This window comes from Pseudophryne corroboree, chromosome 1 (assembly GCF_028390025.1).
Source record: "Pseudophryne corroboree isolate aPseCor3 chromosome 1, aPseCor3.hap2, whole genome shotgun sequence".
In the NCBI taxonomy this organism is placed as follows: domain Eukaryota; kingdom Metazoa; phylum Chordata; class Amphibia; order Anura; family Myobatrachidae; genus Pseudophryne; species Pseudophryne corroboree.
The window spans coordinates 839,710,730-839,738,667 of NC_086444.1; the positions used below are offsets into that span (position 1 = coordinate 839,710,730).

At 44.1% G+C, this 27,938-nt stretch overlaps 1 protein-coding gene across 2 annotated transcripts in view; it reads left to right on the plus strand.

The window, feature by feature from the left end:
* The window catches only part of NAAA (N-acylethanolamine acid amidase), a 96,319-nt gene extending 69,427 nt beyond the window's left edge, over positions 1–26,892 (plus strand). Inside the window, exons 9-10 of one of the 2 annotated variants that reach the window (XM_063919904.1) lie at positions 24,277–24,305; positions 26,811–26,892. In XM_063919904.1, the coding sequence (XP_063775974.1) occupies positions 24,277–24,305; positions 26,811–26,886 (105 nt within the window). In that variant the 3' untranslated portion in view covers positions 26,887–26,892. Of the gene's footprint in view, positions 1–19,192; positions 19,522–24,276; positions 24,306–26,810 lie in introns of those variants that run through there. The other variant, XM_063919905.1, reaches the window with a different exon arrangement.
* The last annotated feature ends 1,046 nt before the right edge of the window (positions 26,893–27,938 follow it).

Here is a 27,938-nt window from a genome sequence, read left to right on the forward strand (position 1 = left end):
TAAAATACATACACTTGGAGATCAGTGGATTGTAATGGATGAATAACATGATCTAATGGGATGCAGTCAGAATGCCGGCTGTCAGGATCCCGGCAGTCGAAATACAGACGCTGGAATCCTGACAGCTGTAATTAGTCGTGGTAAATTGCCGTGCATAATAGGACACCGCCCTAAGGGGTCTATTCATGAAGCAGTAAAAAGAGTGGAGAAGTGAGCCTATGGAGAAGTTGCCCATGGCAACCAATCAGATGCTCCGTACAATTGTATAGTATGAAAATGATGTTACTTCAATGCTGATTGGTTGCCATAGCCAACTTCTCCACTGGCTCATTTCTCCACACTTTTCACTGCTTCATGTATAGACCCCTATGTGTTAAAATAAATACTGTATGTAAATGTGATGTATAGAGAAAATAGACATGGAAGTTGAAAATTTAGAGGACATAGCATAAAATTATTATTTTATTATTTATTTTAGATAGATAGGTAGATAGAGATTTACAGTATATATATATATATACTGTAAATCTCTACCTATCTATACACATATCTATACACATATCTATATATATATATATATATATATATATATATATATATATTGATGAAGCCTACAGATTTACCCTATATTAAACACTATAAAAGGTTAAGAGACACAGTACGCAATTGGCGCACGAGGTACCGTAAGGGTACGCCCTTAGCGTAGCGGACGCTGTATCGGGAGCGAGCCGCTCGAGCGACACAAACGCTCGCGAGAATACGCTGTTGGTATCAAGCACACCATAGGCTGCCGATTACCGTAATGATACGCTACCAGCGTAGCGGACGCTCGAGACCACGAGGAGATCACAAGCGGCGCTGACGCTCACAGAATTAAACCTTAATAACTATACCATAAGTAATGTACTTATACTGTAAACCTTTGTGCAGTGATAAGGTGTAAATGTAACGCAGTGTAACCTTGTTAGTTTAAAAGCTGTATGAGCGACTGAGACGCTCAGAGAACCCTTAGCAATATAATAAACACTCAAATACCGGTCTAAGGTTCTAACACCTTTTAAGGGAGAGAATGAACGTTCGATTGCAAAAGAATACACAGTACAATTTATACACTACCAAACTAACATAAACACCTAACAGAATTACTACACGTTAAAATACAATAGTGACACAATTACATTTAAGGGGAAAGAGAGAGATAATGGCTTACAACATTAATAGGAGGTAAAATGGTTGCAGAGAACTTACGCACAAGGGGAAACAATCGCAAGCGCCTTCCTGGATATCCAGCTCCCGATTATCAGTGATGAGAACCGTTGAGAAGAGTAGAGTGGAGCTGGCCCAGGTCGGCTTGTCTTTATATACACTTACACACAGTACAGTACAATGGTCCCTACATTCTGTTAGGGTCTCCTGCCCTGTGCTGCCACGTCGTCATGGCAACCGGGAGACAAGTGCTAGCGGAGTAACCTGAGCGCAGCTGATACTCCGGTTCGGGTCTTTTGCTGTGCAGTGGTTATAGGCTCTGTGCACGGCAGGGGATCCGATGCTGGTTTTTGTGCTCACAGTCTGTGAGGTCTGAGTGGGGCGTGGACAGCACCTGCTTTATAAGGCCTCTTCTCAGGGTAAGCAGATGCTGCTGAATCTTTGTTGGTTAGTCAGTTCCTGAAAGTCAACCAGTACTGTGTAGCTTTGTATTTGTTTGTTGCTTACTGCAAATAGGCCTGGGGATTTGGTATTACACTCTGCCAATCCAGACCTAGCAGTAAGACTGGAGTCAGTCGTTTAGCTTGCTGGGGTTCTGTTACTACTCTGTGAACTTAGCAAGTTTGCGGCTGTATTCTAAGACTTGCCTGTCTAATCCTGTCTCACTGTGCTAGGTGTCAGGGGTCAGTTTAGTGGCAGTAAGCTGAACCTGTGCACTGCAAGTGAGAATTAGGATTGTGGAGACTCTCCTTGTGTCTATCATTCCATCTCTGACCAAGGAGTTTACTGCCACACCCGTTGGTAACCCTTTAGGGTTTTGCTGTTGCCCTTAGCAACAGCATTTCGGGTTCTCTACGTATTAAAACACAACATCTTGCTTTTCCCATCTGAGCAGTTCTAATACAAGGGAGATACCCAGTTCCTTAGCCTCTGGGCTTCTCTGTTCACCTTGTGTGTATTTTGTTACCCTATCACCTTCTGTGTACGTTATGTCATATTCCCCAGTCTGTCTGTGAGTCCATTTGTTTTGCATAACAGTTCAAACACCAGTACATTCCTGCAGGCACTGGAGTGCATAACAGTTCTGACACCAGTACTTTCCTGCAGGCACTGGTGTGCATAACACATTCTTATTGTTCATTGGACACAGGAATCCGTCTCCGCATTATAACAAAAGGTCATAGGTTGGTTCATACAGGTGGGCTGTGACTATTTCAAACTGCTCAGGTGGGAGGGGAACTCAGGTTTCCCGCCGCATGGATAATAAACTGCAAATATAGTACATGTCCATAAACTTCTTATAGTCATAACTATACGCACGAGCGATTAATCCGTTTCTAACCAACACCGGAATATTGCTAATTATATACCCTTCCGATGGATACTAAACACCACTGTGTAACCCCTGTCTGACCCTTCGTATCAAACAAAGAGGGATCTCTCTGTCTCTGAACATGCTACATTAACTAAACTTTCAGATTCTATCAACGGGACCATAATCTACAAGATACATTATATGACTAAAATATGTAACGATTGAGTCGCCCGCTAGACGCACACAAACTCTACCGTAAATGCACATACCGTGCGCCTGCGAGTGCACGCGACTGCGAGTATATGCACGCACGGGAGGGCTCATGCACGTGCAGCGGGCACACGCATGAGGTGCATATATGGCAATGTGCAGCGTGATATTTTTCTGACTTTGACAGTCCACCCTTTGGCAGTCACCAATAACTGCCACTTCCTAAAACAGTTCAAAAAGAGAAAAATATATGTCATGTATAATACATTTCTATGATTGGGTAAGGGAGAAGAGAAGAAGGTGGGAAAAAGGTATGACCTAGTGAGATAGTAGAAGCATGTATGTATGAGTCCATGTTTGAGGGGTCATGTATCATCGTGCCGTACGTGTTTTAAATCAAGCTTCGAGGTATTGCGAAGTATACATTTGAATTCCTTCTTATCCCGTGGTACGGGTCTGTGGATGGGCTGTCAAACTTTACCGAGCTCTTTTCGGCTTTTGGTTGCAACAAAATGGGGGAGCACATTTTAGTTGATGATACATGAATGGGGGGGATATGTGCGTGCTGATATCTGTGCCTATATTCCCTATCGACTATGTGTGTCATTACCTGAAGGTTGTAGAGATGAAGATAAGGAGCAATTATGGTAAATGCAGTCATAAACTATGTGAGTTTAATATACATTTGTTGATTGAAGTCTTGTCTGGTGTCTTGTCTTGATGTACATGTTGACTGTAGTCTCCCGATGCTTTTGCTATAATTGCTTGAGCAAAAAGCTTTCTCAATGTCCATAGACTTACAAAAGTGTTGGGCTATCGTAAAATTTTAAAATCGCTAGGGATATTGGGGGTCTATGGCATTGTCCATCAATGGTCTGTGTAAAAGGTTGTCAAATTCTTCTTCCAAGCGGATGTCTTTTTACCTTGGAGGAAAACAAAGGAGAAACGGGTGAAAGAAACGGACCTTAGAATCACATTTTATCACAGCGTGGTCTCAATGGTTGGGTCGTAAATCAAATCAATTTTGTTATGCGATACAGTCATTACTTCAGGCGGTACTTTTCCAATATAACATAATCCCTCTGAGTTTGGGGCAAGCCGCTCATACGCCTTTCTCCCGCATATGAAGTATGCATCATCGGGGAGAACATATGGGACGGAGTGTGACATAACCATATTACACATTTTCCATGTGGACTCTCCTAACCCTAATTCTCCCATCTGTCTAGTACACGTATCCGGTTGTATGATATGTGCACAGTATCCTGGTGATACTTCTCCAACTCTCATGGTCCTACTTCCTAGGGTATACCTATATCGGAAATATTTTCCACTATCGGCTATGTGGCGTATGAGCTCTGTATCTGTGGGCAATCTATCGGCTCTATGTGAAAAGGTTATGGTTTTGTTATTCCATGACACTTCCCAATTTCCCGGCTTTCGGGGATTGGAAATGTTAAAGCACACGAAGGACCTATCCACATGGTATTGGTGGAGCTTCAAACTAGGAGGACTAGAGATATTAAACCTCTTGTCCACCGGCCTCCCACCACTTAACTCAAGTACCTCCCCTATCGTTAAAGGAAATGGTACTAGTCCTGACTTGCTGTGACCTTGAGGTACTTGAGAGCATACCCAACAGTCTGTTTGGTTTAACACCTTACCCACTAATGAGTGATAGTCACCCAATGGATGCCGGTCCATGTTAATGTTAAAATTGGACTGACATTTCTTGATGCACCCATCCTCAACTAAGTTATCACAATGCCTACAGATGCAATTCTCTTTAGCTAACAATCCTTTACAATGTTTACGAATAACATGGCTGCTAGATCGTTTTCCGGTACTCGCCTTTGCTCGGTGATTGTGTTGTTATTGGAAATTTACACCTCCGTCTCAGTCATCAGAAACCCATTCTGGATCCTTTCTCGACCTCACTGGTACTCTCACCGAAACAGACTGCTCTGGTCAACAGGAAAATCCATATCACAGTCTCTTGGGGCAAGTCCATCTTACAGGAGGAGAAAAGGAGAAATTTGTAATGGGGGTACAGAAAAACAGTTTGAGGGGGAGAGAAACTTGTTACGATAATTAGTTCTCTAGTCTTGTTGTTCTTCTTGTTCTGCTGTCATCTCAAAGATGCTGTCTCTCAGTCTTCTAATCAATCTGGTGATACAATATTCCTTCTAGCTCAGTGCTCTTTCTGTAAGGAGAATAAATCTTGCATTACCATTTATCCAACTGATGTGTGACATACCATCTATAACGTTATGAGAAGAACATGAGAAAGAAGAGAGAGAGAAAAAAAAAACAACAAGAGAGAGAGAGAATCGTTCATATATATATATATATGCGTCACATAAATCAACAATAAACAACAACAGGAAAAAAAAAATTTTTTCAGGAGAGAAAAAAAAAACATTGTCAGATCTTCTGTCAGGCTGTCACATCTACATGTCCTATGGTATCCTTGCGCAGTCCCTCCCACCAGCATTTCCATACTCCACCCTTTGTATCTGGCCAGGATACATTGATGCGGGTAGGTCATGCTGGGGTTTGGTAGACTTCTGCAAAGGTCAAGTAGTCAGGTGATGTTGGAGCTGTTGTGGTGAACGTCAGAGATGGGGAAAAAGAAACATTTTACAGATACATTACAATTTTTACCCGGTCATTCCTGTGTCTTCAAGGAACGACCTCCCAATTTGTTAACTGTTACCTCAGGCTTTATCAAGATTAATGATCAACTTTCCTAATCATAAATTATATGTGTGGACCAAAATTTGACATGCGTGATACCTGATTATACTTCCAAGTGTCGTAACTCTGCTCGTGTTCTTGTCTAGGGGGTCTGACGTTATGTGGGCTGTTACAGTTGCTGGCATAATGCCCTTCTCTTTTACAAGAAAAACAAGCCCTGGGCTTCCTCCAAGTGCCAGTGACCTGAGGGCTTGGTTGATTTGATGCCTCCTCAAACGCTTGGATGCTCATCACCATCAACCGCTTTCCCTGTACTTCCCTGACTCCTTGGATACCATGGTTATGTTGTTGTCTAGGGGGTTGATATACCTTCTGTAAATTTCTTGATCTACAATCTCTTGCATAATGGCCTTCCTTCTGGCAATTATAACACCTTATCACCTTGGACTTACCCACAGGGATCTGAGGCTCCTTACGTCTCTGTGTTTCCCTGTGCTTGCTGATGTTTTGCTCATGCCCAACAGCGGACTTTCTTAGTGCAGCCACCGAGATATTTCTCCAGTTTGGGTTGGTGGTCTGTACCCTTGTTCTCAACACCTCCTTTAAACCATTCATTAATAACTTAACCGCTACTTCTTTATGCTGTGCATTTGTTTTGATGTCTGTGATCCCAGTGTCTCTAGCCATTACTTGCAGTGCTCGATTGAAATAATTAGAAATACTTTCCCCTTCGTTTTGTTTTATGGAGAAGATTTCTTTCCACTCGACAACGGCTGGGAAATATACTCCTAACTGTCGGTTGATCTGCTTAATACATTCCTGATTGTGTTCCTCCGTACGAGGTACCTCTGTGTCTAATCTACAATCAGCAATAAATTTCGCAGGGTCAACGCTGGAGGGCAAACATGCCCTCAGCACTGTCCGCCAATCTTTGTTGGTGGGTTCTGTGGAGTTTCCTAGTTCTTTAATAAATCTCTGACATGCATCTAGATCTTTCCTAGGGTCAGGGAATTCAGACATAATTGACCTTAATTCTGTCCGAGACCAGGGACGGCGCATTGCACTGTCCTTGACGGGAATGATTCCCTGAGCGTCAGTCTTCCCATTGGGGACTGTGATCACCCTGACAGGACTAAATTCAATTACATCATCTTGTGTTGGTTCTTCAATATGAGGTACATTTGTTTGTGCATGATATATAACACCGTACGTACCTGTGGACACGACCTCACCTGACCCTCCGTTAGGGGGTTTGATTATTGCCTTTACCGAATTGGTCGCGTCCACCTGGATGTCTTGTGTGGTGGCTGCTAGAAAAGGTGCCGACATCGTTCTGGGCTCACTTTCTTGCTGGTAATCCTGAGGGAAGTTTAACATGGGGTGCGACTTGCACAGGTTAACAGTTGTACATTAAACAGTATTGCAATTATCATTGTTACGTTTATTACAATTATTCTTATCATTTATAATACAGTTGCTAAGTGCATTTTTATCATACACCAGTGTGCCATTCTCTGTAACCACCTTCTCTCCCATTGCCACATTTCTCTCACCAAGGTGAGAGTCAGCTGTATGAGCTAATTCTCCTTGTATTTCACTTTCCCGTTGCCATAACTGTAAACAATCATTTTGTCTAATCCTCTGCTTGGCAGATTTTATTAGACCTATCCTTTTTCGTAGGTTCTGTAATACCTCAGGGTTCAGACTGCCTACCCGGGGAGACTGTTCCCCATCATCCTCTGTCATTCGTTCCCATTCTTTGAATACCTGATACCTTGCGGACCCTTTGGGCCAGCAACTACCAACGTGAACCCTTGTTGGACGTCCCTTCTTTGAACAACTGGCCCCCATCGTTTGTAGATATTGCTGTCTTAGCTAATTCTCACAAACAGACCTGATTGCCCGCGGTAAGGCGACGGTGAAAGTTCAACTAGTGCCTTCACTCACTCTCCCCCCCAATTGGCCTATCCAATCCGTGGGATCTTTTGTAACCTCTATTTACTGGGGCGCGTGGGAGTATGCGATCCCTCCCCAGTAAGTATTGGTTGTTGGAGATTTCCTTAGTGAACAGCGAAACTCCCTTAAAATAACAAAAACCTACACAAATCACGTTAGAATGTACAAATAGCGTTTATGATCCCACAATAAATTTTTAATGGGTATCAAGGTAACAAACTAATGCACACAATTACGTGCGGTCCAGTCGCACAGCGCATAAATAACTAAATATTTATACGCTTTACGACCAATGGAATCGGTTGTTTAGGCTGCGAAACCTTCAGCCGGAGCTTTAACTTGACTATATGGGTGCTACGCCAAACCCCTCGGGCTGCGCTTAAATACCTCGCAGTCATTTTGTCTGCGGAAACTACTTGCTCCTTTTACCTTCTACAATGTTAACGCGGGCAAGCCAGTCTACGCCACCAAGTGTCCACTCACCTGATGTGGTCTCCGACGGGATCCTGATTTGTGGGTTCACAAAAATAATACCTTAAGTTCCACACTCACTCCTACTCACTCATATGCATACTGATCTTTCTGTACAGAAATTCCTTTCATACAGGCAGGAGTCCAATCCCTGGGTTTTGCAATAGAAAAAGGTTCTCTTTTAACTAATACTTTTTTTGGAAAAACTGAACAACCGTGTGCTATTATCAGGTGGCTGTACTATACCGCCCACCCTAAACAAGGTTATTGTGTGATTTTAGTCTCTGTGGGCGTATCCGTACGCTCCGTTGCGTAAAACACGCCGCGTGCGTATGCCTTTGCGTCACGTACGTGACCTCGCACGTTGTCCGAGACACGTATGCACAAAGTGCAGATATACCCACAGCGACACAATCAACACGCTTCTATCAATGTAAACGATATTCAACTATGATCGCTTACCGTACACCACACAGTATTTGCTATGCTGTTTGCGTGTCCTTTACAATTATTCCCTTAAAAATTATCCTATTTAATCTCAACTAAATAGCACCAGATTTCTTCAGCACGTGTCTACTAATCAATTCTGATGGCAACTAGAAAGTGAGCTGCAACAATGTAGATGTGTGCGTGCGTGTGTGTGCGTATGCAAAAACAGAAATAAACAGTTTTAAAAGATAATAGCGTATTGTTCTTACCTCCGGTTCCGGATTCCCTCAGCACTCCTTACTAAGCGAAGCAGACGCTTATCTGGTCAGCACTACGAGGGATACCACCTTCCCGCCCTTTGCTGACCGATAATGTCTGCTAAAGTTACCTAGTGCAGATATGTGAAGAGCGGAGGAGCCCCCAATTGATAAAGCCTACAGATTTACCCTATATTAAACACTATAAAAGGTTAAGAGACACAGTACGCAATTGGCGCACGAGGTACCGTAAGGGTACGCCCTTAGCGTAGCGGACGCTGTATCGGGAGCGAGCCGCTCGAGCGACACAAACGCTCGCGAGAATACGCTGTTGGTATCGAGCACACCATAGGCTGCCGATTACCGTAATGATACGCTACCAGCGTAGCGGACGCTCGAGACCACGAGGAGATCACAAGCGGCGCTGACGCTCACAGAATTAAACCTTAATAACTATACCATAAGTAATGTACTTATACTGTAAACCTTTGTGCAGTGATAAAGTGTAAATGTAACGCAGTGTAACCTTGTTAGTTTAAAAGCTGTATGAGCGACTGAGACGCTCAGAGAACCCTTAGCAATATAATAAACACTCAAATACCGGTCTAAGGTTCTAACACCTTTTAAGGGAGAGAATGAACGTTCAATTGCAAAAGAATACACAGTACAATTTATACACTACCAAACTAACATAAACACCTAACAGAATTACTACACGTTAAAATACAATAGTGACACAATTACATTTAAGGGGAAAGAGAGAGAGAATGGCTTACAACATTAATAGGAGGTAAAATGGTTGCAGAGAACTTACGCACAAGGGGAAACAATCGCAAGCGCCTTCCTGGATATCCAGCTCCCGATTATCAGTGATGAGAACCGTTGAGAAGAGTAGAGTGGAGCTGGCCCAGGTCGGCTTGTCTTTATATACACTTACACACAGTACAGTACAATGGTCCCTACATTCTTATTGTTCATTGGACACAGGAATCCGTCTCCGCATTCTAACAAAAGGTCATAGGTTGGTTCATACAGGTGGGCTGTGACTATTTCAAACTGCTCAGGTGGGAGGGGAACTCAGGTTTCCCGCCGCATGGGTAATAAACTGCAAATATAGTAAATGTCCATAAACTTCTTATAGTCATAACTATACGCACGAGCGATTAATCCGTTTCTAACCAACACCGGAATATTGCTAATTATATACCCTTCCGATGGATACTAAACACCACTGTGTAACCCCTGTCTGACCCTTCATATCAAACAAAGAGGGATCTCTCTGTCTCTGAACATGCTACATTAACTAAACTTTCAGATTCTATCAACGGGACCATAATCTACAAGATACATTATATGACTAAAATATGTAACGATTGAGTCGCCCGCTAGACGCACACAAACTCTACCGTAAATGCACATACCGTGCGCCTGCGAGTGCACGCGACTGCGAGTATATGCACGCACGGGAGGGCTCATGCACGTGCAGCGGGCACACGCATGAGGTGCATATATGGCAATGTGCAGCGTGATATTTTTCTGACTTTGACAATATAGAGAGAGAGAGAGCAAATGGATCGGCACTCTCCTTATATGAGTAGGAACATTTGTAGGTGTATCCGTAAAACAGGCAGCAGCACTCAGGAGATTGTTTCAGAATCAAAGTATATTTAAAAAGTGGTCACAGTAAACCAACGTTTTGGGGCACAGTGAGTAACGAAATAAGCTTACCTTATAAAGAGGAGAGGTGAAGAAACCCGCCGAGCATGCAGCTAGTGACCAGGGGCCGGGGGAGACGAACTTCTGGCCCAGAACTTCCAGGTGACATTGAGCCTGCATGTGTGGCTGGTAACCATGATGTCCGGCTCATCAACTCCACTGCACCCACGTCTGTTCCAGCTATGAAAGAAACGTAAAGAATAGCATCTGCTACCACTAAGTAAAAAAAAAAAAAAAGTATGAGCAGATGAAGACACCAAGTGTGAGAGTCTATTTAAACCAGAATTGGGGCACAGAATGAAGTAATTAAAGTAACAATTTGACAGTTATAAAGTGTAACAATGATCCATTAACTTTATGCTAGAGGGGGGTTTCCAAATGCAATTCACAATCTCCCATTCTGCTGAACATTGGAGCAAGTGCGGGAGTCTGGGGAAACAGTAGAAGAACCTAGTACCGACCCTGGACATTATTGTACATATTAGTATGTTTATACACTGGATACTATATTAATATTTAACAATATAGGTGGTCTATGCTGTAAGCTGCATCAAACATATTTAACCTTTTCCTGATCACTTATGTTATTTACCGTATATTAGTTAAACATGCCATAATACTTAAATAAATAAATAAATACACAAAGATAAAAAAACCAGTAGGCGACAGAACTACACTTTCTAAGAACCCACCTTATGGTAAGGCTCTTGCCTCTTCCTTCTGGCAGCTACTCTCTGGTCCAGTGCACTGACTGAGTGCTCAAATTCATACACACGCAACAAACTTGGTAGAAGCAGCTGCTACCACTGGGCATGTGCAGTAGCTCTTCTCTGTCCCTTAAATTGCATGTTGTGGTGGAAGCTCTAGTAATCATCTTTTATACTATTGCTGTTGTCATAATTTGAGCTGCTGACCAAGAAGGAAAACCCCTTTGCATTTGCCTGTAGTCGTTGGTCAGTGTAATTTTCCTTCTGTTTTCAGTGTTGCTATTCCAAGGCTTTTGGGTACACAACATAGTGTATTTTGTCTTCCCATCTCCATTTCTGTCAGTTATTTTAGTTAATTGAATTATGGTTATTTCAGTCCATTATTTCAGGTCATTGAATCATGGTCATTTCTGTCAGTTATTCAGTATTCAGTAAAGTTTTCATCCAAATCCATCAAGTGGAAGGCCCAGAATAGCCTCCCTGTGTCAAAGTTCTGCCCAGCATATACCAACGGGAGGTCAGACTAGGTCCCCAACCCCCTAATATTTCTTCTGAGATCCAATGTTACCACTCTGTAAAGTTTTCCTCAAAATCCATCCAGTGGAAGACCCAGAACAGGCTCCCCGAGTCAAAGTTCTGCCCAGCTTACAACAACGAGAGGTCCGACCAGAACCCCAACCCCCTAGTATGTCTTCTGGGATCCAATGTTGCCACTCTGAAGTTTCCTTCAAAATCCATCCAGTGGAAAGGCCAAAACTGGCTCCCTGAGTCAAAGTTCTGCCCGGCGCATTCCGCTGTGATTTCCAACTGGGACCCTAACTCCCCTTAACCACTTAACTGGTGTGGTTTTTTTTCTCTGAAAACTGCTCATAAAATGTTGGTTTTTTTTTTATAAGTGAATTAGGTGAAGAACATGGTTTTAAAGTTCTCCACAAAGATTTTTTTTTTTATAATTATTTTTTTGAAATAAAAGAAATACTGAAAATCGATTTTAAATCGGTCACCATCGGAACATTGCTAAACATCGCGACTGATACCAGTAACGGGGGGAGAGATGTGGGGTGAGAATGCAGTGATGCTTTGCTGTCTGTTTACTGCTGGCCACAGTAATCAGGACGGGATGGGGGGGGGGGAGGGGATGTGTGCAGAGCCGTGGCTGTGTTTTTTTTCACTCACATCTGAGGCCAGCAGGAAGGGGTGAAGCTGGGCTGTTTGCCCGATCGCTGCTGGCTGGCAGGATCCAACTGGACCACCTCGTGTTGGTTTCATCCCATTTGATGCAGGAGTGTCCGAATTTTGCACAGATGTCAATGTGAATCAAAATAATAGTCTTAGAAAGGAACCATCCTCCTTTGACCCTTCCAAAGGCCAGATCTGTAAATAATGACACAAGAAAAGCAGCACATGTTTGGGGGCGGCATTTGGATGCTTGTGTTGGTACTGTCAGCCTAAAAAGTACCATTAACTGCAAAATATTTCCACTGTACTGTACCATATGCCATCCTCAATGGAGTATAAACAGGTAGGACATGCACATACTGCCCCTGTAAGCTGTCCTGCTTAGTAAATATGTATACATAATTAAAAATAAAAAGATAATAAGATTTTAAACCTACCAGTAAATCTTTTTCTCCTAGTCCGTAGAGGATGCTGGGGACTCCGTAAGGACCATGGGGTATAGACGGGCTCCGCAGGAGACATGGGCACTCTAAAGACTTTAGAATGGGTGTGCACTGGCTCCTCCCTCTATGCCCCTCCTCCAGACCTCAGTTAGAGAAACGGACAGTACGAGGAAAGGATTTTTGTTAATCTAATGGCAAGATTCAAACCAGCCCACACCGTACAACATGGAAAATACGAACCAGTTAACAGCATGAAACAAACAGCATCAGCCCGAGACTGATCAAAACTGTAACATAACCCTTATGTAAGCAATAACTATATACAAGTCTTGCAGAAATAGTCCGCACTGGGACGGGCGCCCAGCATCCTCTACGGACTAGGAGAAAAAGATTTACCGGTAGGTTTAAAATCTTATTTTCTCTTACGTCCTAGAGGATGCTGGGGACTCCGTAAGGACCATGGGCTTTATACCAAAGCTCCAGACCGGCGCGGGAGAGTGCGGATGACTCTGCAGCACTGATTGAGCAAACATGAGGTCCTCCTCAGCCAAGGTATCAAACTTGTAGAATTTAGCAAAAGTGTTTGAACCCGACCAAGTAGCCGCTCGGCAAAGTTGCAATGCCGAGATGCCTCGGGCAGCTTCCCAAGAAGAGCCCACCTTCCTAGTGGAATGGGCCTTTACCGAATTTGGTACCGGCAATCCAGCCGTAGAATGAGCTTGCTGAATCGTGTTACAGATCCAGCGGGCAATAGTATGCTTAGAAGCAGGGGCGCCAACCTTGTTGGCTGCATACAGGACAAACAGTGCCTCTGTTTTCCTAATCCGAGCCGTCCTGGCTACATAAACTTTTAAGGCCATGACTACATCAAGAGACTTGGAATCCTCCAAGTCCCCCGTAGCCACAGGCACCACAATAGGTTGGTTCATATGAAACCACCTTAGGCAGAAATTGAGGACGAGTCCTCAACTCTGCTCTGTCCACATGGAAAATTTGTGAGACAAAGCCGCCAATTCGGACACCCGCCTCGCAGATGCCAAGGCCAACATCATGACCACTTTCCAAGTGAGAAATTTCAACTCAACTGTTTGAATAGGTTCAAACCAGTGTGACTTAAGGAACTGTAACACCACGTTAAGGTCCCATGGTGCCACTGGGGGCACAAAAGGAGGCTGGATGTGCAGCACCCCCTTTACAAAAGTCTGGACTTCTGGGAGAGAAGCCAATTCCTTCTGAAAGAATATAGATAGGGCCGAAATCTGTATCTTAATGGAGCCTAACTTCAGGCCCATATCCACTCCTGTCTGTAAAAAGTGGAGAAAACAGCCCAGGTGGAAATCCTCCGTAGGAGCATTCTTGGCTTCACACCAAGAAACATACCTCCTCAAGATACGGTGATAATGTTTCGCCGTCACCTCCTTCCTAGCCCTTATCAGAGTAGGGATGACTTCCTCCGGAATACCTTTTCCAGCTAGGATTCGTGTTCAACCACCATGCCGTCAAACGTAACCGCGGTAAGTCTTGGAACACGCAGGACCCCTGCTGCAACAGGTCCTCCCTGAGAGGAAGAGGCCATGGATCTTCTGTGAGCATCTCCTGAAGATCTGAATACCAGGCCTTCGAGGCCAATCTGGAACAATGAGTATTGTCTGCACTATTTTTCTTCTTATGATTCTCAATATTTTGGAGATGAGAGGAAGAGGAGTAAATACATATACTCACTGAAACACCCATGGTGTCACCAGGGCGTCTACCGCTACTGCCTGAGGGTCCCTTGACCTGGCACAATACCTCCGAAGCTTCTTGTTGAGGCTTGACGCCATCATGTCTATTTGAGGAAGTCCCCAAAGACTGGTTATCTCTGCAAACACTTCTTGATGAAGTCCCCACTCTCCTGGATGGAGATCGTGTCTGCTGAGGAAGTCTGCTTCCCAGTTGTCCACTCCCGGAATGAAGACTGCTGACAACTTTTTCAAATAACTCATTCAGCTCATGAGATGGGGGAAAAGTTACCTCAGGTTTCTTTTCCTTAAACATGCATACCCTCGTATCAGGGACAGAGGGATCATCTGTGATATGCAAAACATCTTTTATTGCAATAATCATATAATGAATACTTTTGGCCATCCTTGGGTGTAACTTCGCATCATCGTAGTCGACACTGGAGTCAGAATCCGTGTCGGTATCAGTGTCTGCTACTTGGGACAGTGGACGTTTCTGAGACCCAGAAGGGCCCTGTGATACAGTCAGAGCCATGGATTGACTCCCTGTGTTATCCCTGGACTCTGCTTTGTCCAATCTCTTATGTAATAAAGACACATTTGCATTTAAAACATTCCACATATCCAACCAATCAGGTGTCGGCGTTGCCGACGGAGACACCACAATCATCTGCTCCACCTTCTCCCTAGATGAGCCTTCCGCTTCAGACATGCCGACACACACGTACCGACACCCCCACACACTCAGGGATATATCTATATGGAGACAGTCCCCCAAAAAGGCCCTTTGGAGAGACAGAGAGTATGCCCGCACACACCCAGCGCCACCGGACACTGGAATAAAATCCCAGCTAGTACAGCGCTTTTTTTTTTTTTAAATTCAGTAATTTTTTATTGATAGTGTTTTACATATACAAACAAAAACAAAAAAACATAAAGCAGCTAAACCTAGCTCAACAAACAGGTCAAGTACAAAAAATAGTATATCAAAAACATCAATGACATTGGATTTACAGTATACCTGTTAAACAAGATATGACATGTAGCAGGCAACATATCGCATATATATAGTCAATACAACAATGAGGAGTCATTTCTAAAGCCTCCATGCTTCCCGCACCGCCCCAGAGCAAACAGGCATAATATCACATTCCGTATTAGCTACAGTATACATTACACAGGATACCTTCCCCTTTCCATCACGTCCCACCCACTCCAAGGGCTGACGTATTCCATCTATCCCATTTATTAGAGTATTTAACCAGCATGTCACTAGATCTAAACATTGCTCGTTCATGGCCAGAAACCTCGTTGACTAGAGCCCGCCAATGAGATATATTGGCTAATTCAGGGGAGAACCATTTTCTGGCTATTAAGACTTTTGCCAGAGTGGTTAAGCATAGTACATAACGATATATGACCAGAGAATGCGTCTCTTCAAGGTCTAACCCGAACAGGCACAATCTAGAGTTCATTACTGGCAATGATGGTTCTGTAAGGACAATATCATTCCAAACTGCAGCCCAAAATGGTGCCAACCTTGGGCATGACCATAATAGGTGCCAAAAGTCAGCACCCTCCCCATTGCACTTCGGACAGCAGGTATCAGAGCGAAGATGTGCACTATACAACATTACTGGGGTACGATATGTTCTATGTAAGGTATAAAAATATACCTGCTGATATCGAACACACGGGGTGGTATAACGAATGGATCCCAAAATCTGTATCCATTGTTCATTGGAGAGATCGACAATATTTCCTTCCCATTTAAGTTTCAAGGGGTCAAACAGATGAGAATTAACCTGCACATTCAATGCGACATAAATCAGAGATATGTGTCCCCTGGACCCCAACGAACGGAGCAATTTCTTGACTGGAGACACCGATATAGTTAAGGGGGCCATACCCAGCTGCGCCTGCAGTGCATGACGCAGCTGGAGGTAGTGAAAAAAAGCAGTATTAGCAACAGCATAGTCGCCACGTAGCCGCTCAAATGATTTAAGAATACCATTATCATAAAGCTAAGCAAATGTTGTAACTCCCATCCGCCGCCATAAAGTATCCGAGGATAGGGGCAGTAGCTCCCTATAAGAGGCATTAAACCACAGGGGTGTATCAGTATCAATGTCTTGCCAGTCAAAAAAGGTGTGCGCCAATCGCCAGACCAGAAGAGCCTGTCTAAGAATAGGGGGAAGACCAGAGAGAGTAGAGCCAGATAGCAAAAAATGAAGTAGAGTGAGAGGAGACTCCACCCACTCGGCATAGAACCCCAACAATGTGTCCCCACCTGCATCCAGGAGCCAACAAGAAAGGTAAACCAGCTGAGAGGCCAAGTAGTATAGTCTCAAATTAGAGAGGCCAAGACCTCCATCTAACTTGGACTTAACCAGGGCCTTCATAGCCACCCTAGGCGCCCCGCCTCCCCAAACAAAAGAGTTCAATACGCTGTCAATAGAGGAAAAAACTTTTTTAGGTATGTACACAGGAGAATGTTGCAGCACATACAGATACCTGGGTTGGATAGACATTTTAAATAAATTAATACGGCCCATCACAGTGAGAGGAAGCTTCTTCCACAGGTGAGCCTTCTTTTTAAAATTACGTGTCACAGGCTCCACATTTAATGCAACATAGTCCTGCGGACAAGGAGAGATCCAAATCCCCAAATATTTAAACTGGAGGGTCCACTGCAGCGGGCAAGAGGAGTCCGTCACATCAGGGAGAACACAAGATATGGGGTAGATATTGGACTTGTTCCAATTTAGCTGTAAACCAGAATAAGTTCCAAAATGATTAACTAACTGCAACATAGTGAGTAACGAATTCTCAGAATCATTAAGAAATAAAAGCATATCGTCAGCATATAGTGCAATAGTATCAACATGGCTCATAACCTTAATGCCTACAATGTCCGGGGACATACGTATGCAACTAGCTAGCGGTTCAATGGCATGGGCAAATAGGGCCGGAGAGAGTGGGCAGCCCTGCCTCGTACCCCTCTCCAGTGAAAAGGGTCGTGACACATGACCATTGACTGAAACACGAGCAGCCGGGGAAGAATAGAGCAACTGGACCCACCGAACAAATTTAGGACCGAACGCAAATTTATGAAGCACTTCCCACAGGTACCCCCATTCTACCGAGTCAAAGGCCTTGGCAGCATCCAGGGACACCACCACTGCCCCCGCCTCGGACCTGTCCCCTCTCTGCAGATGGCAAAAGAGTCTTCGGAGGTTCTGTACCGTAGACTTCCCCGGCATAAAACCCGTTTGGTCACAGTGGACAATAGATGTAACAACTTTATTTAAATTTTTACATCTGTAGATAATAGGGCGATAGGAGTCTGGGGAGGTGGGGTCCTTACCTGGCTTAAGAATTACTATTATAGCCTCAGACATCGAGGGGGGCAAAGAACCATAGTCAAACAAAGTGTTAAATAGTTCAACCAAATAAGGGGTATAGAATTCTTTAAAGCGTTTGTACAATTCAATGAGTATTCCGTCACACCAGGGAGCCTTATTATTGGGGAACGATGCTATAGCAGCATCTAATTCCTCAGTGATGAATGGGGAATCCAAATATTCAACAGATTCCGGAGACAGTTGGGGCAATTGTATATGGGAGAGAGAGTCTCTCATTTGATCCATTGTATAAGACACTTTAGACCCGTACAGCGAAGAGTAGTAATCAAAAAATACTTCAGTAATATCAGGGCACGAGTGCTTCATAACACCCTGGGGATCACACACCTGTTGGACAGAAATACTACCCCTCTCTTCCCTAGATAGGAAGGCGAGATAACTACCCCCAATCTCCGCCTGTGAGTATAGAGAATGCTTGGAGAACAATAACCGACGCTTGGATTTATCTAAAAGAAACGTCATCCACTCCCGTCTGGCCATCTCCCAGCTAGCATGCAAGGAGGGGGATTTGTGCAAAATATAGTCGGCTTCTAATTGACAACAAATTGTTTCAAGGCGGGATTCCTCTTCCCTACTAGACCTTTTAATAGCAGCCACCCTTTTAATAAGGGAGCCACGGATAGAGGCTTTAAATGCATCATGCTTAACAGTAGGGGTAGGGCAGGAGGCGTTAAAATCCTGGAAGTCTAGCCAGTCAGCAAGCAAATCAGCTCCATCACCCATTAAGGACAGCCAGAATGGGTTAAGTTTCCAAAACAAGATTCCCTGGGGGGAGACAAAGGATCTAAGACCAGTAAGACAGGTGAATGGTCAGAAATCCCTCTGGGTAAGTATTTAATCTGAGTTACCTTAGGGGTCAAATCTGGTGATATGAGGGCCAGGTCAATACGGGAGAATGTATTAAAAGTAGCCGAATAGCAGGAGTATTGGCTCTCATGGGGAAACCGGACCCTCCAAATATCAATTAATCCCAATTCAGTAGTTAAATTAGAGAAGGGGGTAGGAGAAGGAGATGATAGATCAGTATGGGGGCTCTCTCTCCACCTATCTAAAGATAAGTCCATTACATTATTATAGTCACCAATACAGATGGTGGGAGTAGATGGTGACAATGCAACAAATGACATAGTTTGTCGCAAAACGTCATTATTGTAAGAGGGGGGAACATATACTGCAAGAATATGTAGAAGGGTGGAGTTAACGAAGGCTCTAAGAAAAACAAAGCGACCATACTGATCCACCTGACTATGATCTAAATGAAAATTTACAGATTTTCTGATAAGTACAGACACCCCCCTGGCATTTTGTGAAAAGGTAGAATGAAACAGCCATCCCACCCACGGTTTTTTCAGGGCCATCGTCTTAACACCAACCAAATGAGTCTCCGAAAAGCAAATAATATCCGCCTTATATTTTTTAGCTTGCGACAGGACCAATGCTCTCTTTATTTTATTATTAAGGCACCTCACGTTCCAGCCGAGTAGGTGAAGCCCCTCAGATGCTACCAACATTGAAAGACGTTAGACTGGAAAACAGGAGAAAAGAAGAGAAAAGGAGAAAAAGGTGAAATGACACAATGACAGAGAATACCTCATCAGAGCACATGTAGATCAGAGCAGCAGGCGTACAAATACGCAAAAGAGAGGAAGAGAAAAAGTTCGGAGCAATCGAGAAACAAGGACGCCAGAACACATCCACCATGACTATAAAGATACATTGCAGCCTTAAATCACCAGCAGTACTTGACCATAACAAAAAATACCAATATTTAAGCAAAAAAACAATAAAACAGCAACAACCCAACCACCCCCCACCCTGTACATCCATCAGGAACCTAGATATAACTATATCCCCAACCAAACTTCCCGTTACCTAAACTAAAAAAAAAACTAAATAGTAAAGGTCGTAAAAAGGGAACAGTTAGGAGTAGACACCCCCAACTACTATATCACAGCAAGGGTTCCCTGTAAAGGATAGTGGCCCCCGGTAAAAAGACATACAAATAAACCTTCACATACAATAGTCAACCATATGAACTCTCACATAATAAAAAAAAAAGAAAAACCTAAGAGAGAGAGAGAGAAAAAAACCACAGAATAAACTGGCGGTACAATAGGAGCTCCATTCAGCGAGGTGCACGGGGTCTCTGCTCCAGCCACACCTCGGCCTCTCTCGGAGAGTTGAAGAAATGGGTAGAGCCCTCATATATCACCCGCAGTCTGGCAGGGAACAGCATTGAATACTGAATCTGCCTGTCCCTCAGCTTTCATTTGACCTGAAGAAATTGGGACCTGGATTTCTGTACGTCCATAGCAAAGTCAGGGAAAACAGACACAGAGTGGTTATCAAACTGCAACGGACCGTGCAACCTGGCCAGGCGGAGAATGGCATCCCGATCCTTGAAGTGGAGCATGCGAGCAATAAAGGTGCGCGCTGGGGCACCGGGAGGGGGGGCCTGAAAGGGTAAACGATGTGCGCGCTCCACCGCGAATTGCGCACTAAAATCATCTTTTTTTAAACACACTGAGTAGCCAGTCCTCCAAGAATTTTTCTGGATGTGTACCCTCAGCTCGCTCAGGCAGCCCCACAAAGCGTACGTTATTTCTTCGTAAGCGGCCCTCCATATCCGACAACTTGGTTTTAATAGCAGCCATCTGGGATGAAAGGTCAGCGACACTACCCTTGAGTGGTGCAGTCACATCTTCAATGTCAGAGACACGTTGCTCTACACCCCCCACACGCTCACGCAGCCTTTGCATGTCATGATAAATGATTGAGATATCAGCCTGAACCTGGCCGATCTTGTCTATCACCCTCGTATCAGACGTATTGATGGCTTGCAGAATTTGCTGTGTGGATTGCATAACATCAGTAACAGAGGTTTCCTCCGAAGCGTGCTGCGGTGCGGGAGGCGGTGTAGCCTGGGTACGCGGGGGTGTCGGCCCGCGTGGATTTCTAGCAAATCTTTCCAAGCGCGCAGCAGTGGCAGCAGCATTGCCGGTTTTTCCCATACTACTGCAGGAGGAATAATCGCTTCAGGAAAAAAAGTGTAAATAAGCACAAAATGAGTGGCAAAGTCTTATATAGTGAAGCTTGGAGTACAGCAGCTGCTTCAGGGAATTAAGAAACACAAAATGCACCCCTGAGTGTGATCAAACAGGATCCAAGATAAACAGGGCACAGTCAGTATTCATAGAAGGCAGTGCAGCAAATCAGAATTGTAATCCAAATATGTTGAGAGAGACTCAGGCAACCAGCCCAATGCAGGGCCCAGGCATAAACATATATACTGCAGCACACTGGGTGGGAAGCAGCAGGCCTCTGTAATTGCCAGCAGCAGTTAATAATGGAGCATGTGTCCCAGCACAACAGAGAGGGGAGGGGAGAGTACCTTGTGCAGGGAGAGGTCACAAGCAGGGCAGAAGGCGCTGCTGCGGGCTGGGCAGGTCCCTCCACAATGTCCAAATCTCTGCAGGTACAAGGCGCACAGCGGCGCCAGACGTCTCAGGGGGTGCAGGAGAGGTTCACACAGCAGCAGATGAGTGTGAATTCCAAAAACACTGGGGTTAAGGATGGGTTCAAGGATGAAGAATAGGGAGCTACAGCAGCCTGCTGCCTACTCCATGCTGTGCCAAGCCACGCCCCCAGTACAGCGCTTTTATAGAAATATATATACAATAACACTCACTGCGCCATTAATGTGCCCTCCCCCTCTGTTTTGCCCTCTGTGTTAGGTTCCTGGTGCTCAGAACAAGGGAGATGTTGCGTAGTGAGTCCTGAGCACCTTAACGTGACGCTGAAACAAGGTGTGGTGTGGAAATAGCCCCTAGCACCCTACCTCCGTTGTTTCACCCGTGTGGTCTGTTCACGCCTGAGTGACTATGGTTTCTTGGGCCCACGGCAGCCGCGTTTGAAGGGCGGATTAGGTCTGCCCAACTCTGATGCCCCCAGGTCTTAGATTGAGACAAGGCGTGAACCGAGACAGGATAATAACAAGGGGACCTCTAGCTAAAACAAACAGAAGGCTAGGGGCTACTAACAACCCTAAACCTAAATATATGTGCGGCACGCCGCCAAAGGAAAAGAACAACAAAGGAAATGCTGTCCACTCGCCGACACAATACCGTTGTGTACCGGCGGTGACAGCACAAGCAGAACCCTCTGCAAAACACCAGAAACAAATTATAACCAAAGAATACTGCGGCCTAGGCCGACGGACGCGGCAAAGCCGCTACTCACGGAACCGGTACAAATACTGGCAAACGGACAGGAACCCCAATGTAGCCGACACAGACTCTCAGAACTGGAGGGCAGGCAGAATCCCAAACGACAGACCGGTGGACACCAAGAAGCCAGATATTCGACCAGGCACAGACAAAGCCACAGGACTTCTGGACAGGAATGCTTCACGGCAGGACACGGGATCAGACACTGGAATCGACACAGGAACAGACACTCGAAGCAGCTAGACAGACACTGCTAGACAGGAGCTCAGGAACTGGCAGAGACTAGCTCAGAACTCAAGAACTCTGGAACTCTGGAAATCTGGAAATATCACCAGCGTCTGTGAATTGCACTGAGCCAGCATATAACAGAGAGTCTTAATTAATTATGTCGTGCAGCTGCCCTGCTGCACAACTGAGAGGTGCAATCAACAGACAGGTGAGGCTGAACACATGGGAACAAGCTGCAATCACACAGACTCACCACTGGCAGCAAACAAGAATCTTCTCAAACCAGAGCAACTGGAAATCCTGGCCTGCAAGACTACTTATAAACATAAAATAGGAATGAACCACTACCTGTGGTTCATAACACTCTGTTTTGCCCTCTGTAACCGTGTTCAGCAGGGGAGAGTCCGGGGAGCCAGCTTCTCTGTCAGTGCGCTGTGGAGAAAATGGCGCTGGTTAGTGCTGGAGGATCAAGCCCCGCCCCCTCAGCGGCGGGCTTCGGTCTCGCTCAAATTATTTATACTGGCCGTTTTTTTTTTAATATACCGCCTCCGCAGTATATAATCCATATGCCAGTGTCCCCTGAGGTTTATATTGCTGCCCAGGGCGCCCCCCCTGCACCCTTACAGTGCCCGCTGTGTGTGTATGTGTGGGAGCAATGGCGCGCAGCAGTAGCTGCGCGTTACCTCAGTGAAGATCTGAAGTCTTCTGCCGCCTTTGAAGTCTTCTTTTCTTCTCAATACTCACCCGGCTTCTATCTTCCGGCTCTGTGAGGAGGACGGCGGCGCGAATCCGGGACGAACGGCGAGGGTGGGACCTGCGTTCCGACCCTCTGGAGCTAATGGTGTCCAGTAGCCTAAGAAGCGGAGCCTATCATTTAAGTAGGACTGCTTCTCTCCCCTCAGTCCCACGATGCAGGGAGCCTGTTGCCAGCAGTGCTCCCTGAAAATAAAAAACCTAACAAAAAGTCTTTTTCAGAGAAACTCAGTAGAGCTCCCCTGCAGTGCACCCAGTCTCCTCTGGGCACAGGATCTAACTGGTGTCTGGAGGAGGGGCATAGAGGGAGGAGCCAGTGCACACCCATTGTAAAGTCTTTAGAGTGCCCATGTCTCCTGCGGAGCCTGTCTATACCCCATGGTACTTACGGAGTCCCCAGCATCCTCTAGGACATAAGAGAAATCATAGTTAGTGCCTTTTTTATTATTCAATTAAATTGGCTATCATCAACTTAGGGTTTATAACCAATCAATAAAAATAATAAAATGAGGCAGACGTGGGGCGGCCATTACTGTTGTGTCTAGGGGCGCCCTCATCCCTAAATCTGCCCCTGAATACAGTACGCATCTACACATCTGTATATACCATACCTCCCAACTTTTGTCTTTTTCGAAGAGGGACACTCCGCTCCGAATGCACAAGGGGCAGAGCTTTGGGTAGAGGGGTGGGGCCTCTTGGTGAGGGGGCAGGGCCTATTGTCGCGACACCCGTTTTCGTCATTTTGGGGGCGTGTCCAGCGCTCCATGAGCTGCTGGACAGCCCCCGGCTCTCCTCCTTGTGCTGATAGATGCCGTGCGCATGCGCACGGCATCTATTCAGTGTGATCACCGGCTGCTTTTCAAAGCAGAGCAGCGGTGATCACAGGATCTCCCAACTGACCCCTCCGCCCGCAAGACACTGCGACCCGCGGGAGGGACAGTCCCGCTAATTGGACACTGTCCCGTTGTAAATCGGGACAGTTGGGAGGTATGATATACTGTATACAATAGGACCAAGAAAGTGGCATTTATAGGTCTAATAAATATAGGATTCACACACATTTCATGCTAATCAGTGTCTCGGCTTTATTTCAATCAGTCATCAGGTGTTCGACATTAAATCACAGATGGCATTGCTGACCCTACTGGAATTTATCTATCTATCTATCTATCTATCTATCTATCTATCTATCTATCTATCTATCTATCTATCTATCTATCTAGATATCTAGATATACAGTATATGCACATTGTGTGTATGTGTTGATTCACTAATTTTACATTTCAAAATTAAATGGCGTACTTTATTACAAATAATGTATTTCTCTTAATACACAGGTCCTGTCTGTAAAGCCAGTGCTGAATGAGTAAGTTCTATTTTACTACCGTTTATATGGTTTGAATATGATGCACTTTCAGAAAGTTTCTTTACCTGAAATACATCTGGCAGCCAATTACTGTAATCTCTTCACAAATATACTAAATTCCCAATGTTTGTACCACAGTACATGACTTATTAGCCAGAACTAGACATCAATGTACACATCTTAGTGGAAATGACTCCCTCATGTTGCAGCCCCACCCCTGCTGCTTAGCTTATCAGATGTGGGGCTAATTGTAATAGGGTGTGAGAAGCCGAAGGTGCGGGAGTTTGTGTGAGAAGCCGAAGGTGCTGGAGAATGCCCGTCTTTTTAAAGTGGCAATCATTTACAAGGCAAAACCAGGTTTACATTGTAAATGATTGTGCGGGAATGCAAGTATATTTAAAGCAGCAAACTCCCGCACCGCCGGCTTTTCGCACCTGTTACAGGGTAATTTCCTTATATCCATTTTGGAGACATATATTATATTTTACTATTATACAAAGAATTAAACTGGTAACATTGGTTTCTTCAGCCAGGCCTAATTAACATATCTATACAAGTGGCCTTGGTCTAGATAGCATTTGAATAATCAAGCTCAGCTCACTGATAAAACTAGCCCACATGCTGTTAAGACACACACTTCCTGTGGATCACACACCCCCATAGCTGGAACTCAGGTATAACATACCTCTTTGAAATGAGGACACTCTCTCTCTGACTCCCACACTGGCACACCCACCGCTACAGAGCTCTCTCAGAACCATGGGCCTTGATATGCCTGGGATTGCTTAGAGGTCTTTCCTCATAATGGCTGAGTATCATTCTCTCTAAATCACATAGATAAATGGGATAGCATAGCTAAATATGTGTTTGTTATATTTATGTTTATGGATGGTGATTTAGGATTGATTGTGCTGGTTTGTGAATAGCATATCTTATTATATGATTTCTATGTAGTTGTAGCAATGGGATTTGTGATTGCATGGTGATCTGGTCTTGTGATGATTCCTATAACATGGACAGTATGCAATGTTGGTCTTGGAAGGCTGGAATAAGTTAGCATAAAGGAGGATGTGTTTGTCTCAAAGGTACTGACTGGAATTGGTATATAATTACTGGCTACATTATATAGCATAGCCAGCATACAATATGCTCTGGTTGTTGAGATAAAGTGTTGGCTTGGAATTGTAAAATCAGCATGTATGCAAAATTGGTTAAGTTGGATTGGAATCGTGGAATATAATTAGATGGCTTGGATTGTGAAATCAGCACATATGTCAAGATGGTTATAGCCATGTGCCTGGACCTGGAAACGAAGGATGGTGGCATTGTTATAGTTTTGTGATGTGATAACTATAACCATATGCTGAAATCAGTGTTTTTGGATTGGACATGGAATATAATTAGTTGGATTGAAAAGTGCCTAAATGAGTTAGTTAATTCATACAAAAATGGTTGCTGCTATGCGGCTTCTGGCATCCCCTTTTGAACCATGTGTTGCAGGCTTTGGAATCATGGGAGTTTTCCCAAAATGGAGTCTAGCTTCTGTCCCATGCAGTCTGTGGACCATGCAGTCACATGCTGCCCTTCCCCCGCATACACTCCCACACACATACATAAGCCAAAACCAATCCCCTTAGATATTGGAAAAATATCTAACTGAAGAAACAGCTATCAATAAATCTAGGGTTTGATTTTATGGAATCTGATTTGTCAAGTACATGGAGTAATATTTCCCCAGTAATAAATAAATATACACACATACATACACTTCTCACACTTCTTTCATACTATTTCTTTCTTCTATAGTTTGAACCTGTGAAACTATTATATGGTGACTTGCATTGTATTTGACCAATACTGTTTAATGATAAAAGTGAATTCTATGAGTAGCAATTGTTTGTTGAAATACATCCTTACGATTTACATTCTATATGACTGGCGTGCATTCTACCATGAATAGAATATTCCTAATGATTTAAAGATATATATGTCTAGATGCAACCTCTGCGGGTTTGTTATTAAAAGGTACACAATTAATGATGAATTATTATAAATCACTAAAGGGTTAAAATTATACATTTGCTTCAAAGATATGAAATATAGTAATATAATACAAACAAAAGGGACAGACAGAGAAAAGGAGGGGACTAGAAGAGAATAAATACTCCCCTTATCAGCAACCTATTACATTTAGCAATTGAGATGGATGTGGCATCCTTTCCTCTCCTAGGGCTGAGGGTGTAGATCTCGGCTGTGACATCTTAGCTAAAGGCCACACTTCTGGGATAATAAACCAGCAATTTCACATGTACAGAGCTGCAATCTGATTCTCCTTCATGTCAGCAGGCAGCACGCAGTAATGTGGGAGCACCTCAGGTGTTCAGTAAAAACACTGGTTGAATGATAGTAAGCAATTAATTCATTGTTTTAGGGACCCCAAGTCTGACATCATACCAAATAGTAGCGCTGGTCCAGTATCTCATGTGCTTTTGATTTTGATTGTAGTATCACCATCTACACAACAGTGATGAGTGCTGCCTTCCCAGAGAAATACACAACTCAGATCAGAAATAAAAACTGAAATAAAGGTTTGTGTCTGATCTCTCAATGTGTTTTTTTTTGTTTTGTTTTTTAATCTATTTTAAGGAATCTGGTCACAAACTATGAAAACAAGAATTTGGATCTTTCTCAAGGCAGTGATATGTTTGGATGGGCCTGTCAGGTGGGGAGTAATGGCCTAGTGGGCTTCTCATATACACCTCCCATCAGTATTGCACAGATGGTCTGATTCTGATTTGGAAGTAAAGCAAAAAAAAAAAAAAAAAAGTAACTTATGGCGTTATTTATCAATGAGTGATAAATTTCACTGTGAGTGATCAATTGCACCAGCCAATCAGCTCCTAACTTTCAGTTTTCAAACACATTCTGTAACATGGCAGTTAGGAGCTGATTGGCTGGTGCAATTTATCCCTCACAGTGAAATTTATTACTCATTGATAAATAAGGGCATTTGTATCTGTCAAACCACGAGGTTTATTTACTCAGGTGGGAGTTTTTTTTAGAACTGGTGATGTTGCTCATAGCAACCAATTAGATTCTACTTAGCATTTATCTAGCTGCTTCTAGAAGATAATAGATAGAATCTGATTGGTTGCTATGGGCAACATCACCAGTTCTAAAAAACTCCCATCTTAATAAATTTACCCCCATGCTGCAATGCAAGGGGAGTAAATACATTATCATTTTATTGTGCAGGGTAAATACTGGCTGCTATTGTTTAAACACATAAATGTTAGACAGCTTAATGTTTACACTGCAATTTACAGTTCAGATAGTACATACCCCACCCAAATTTAAATGTGTCTGCACATTTTACCTCTGCGCCACCTACAGTGCAACATGGTTTTGCCCAGTTGCACAGAATCAAGCCCAAAGACACACCCACATCTTATGCTAGTAGCTTGCCACATATTTTCCTCCATGTCTCAGTCCACCGCCACACAGGGGCGGATTAGACCTCATGGGGTCCTCAAACAATCGATAGCACTATATCTTGACATCACATCCCTGTCTATGCCTGCTGTGTTTGTGTCTCCTTCCCTCGTACGTCCAACAAGGCGGCAGCAGTAGCGC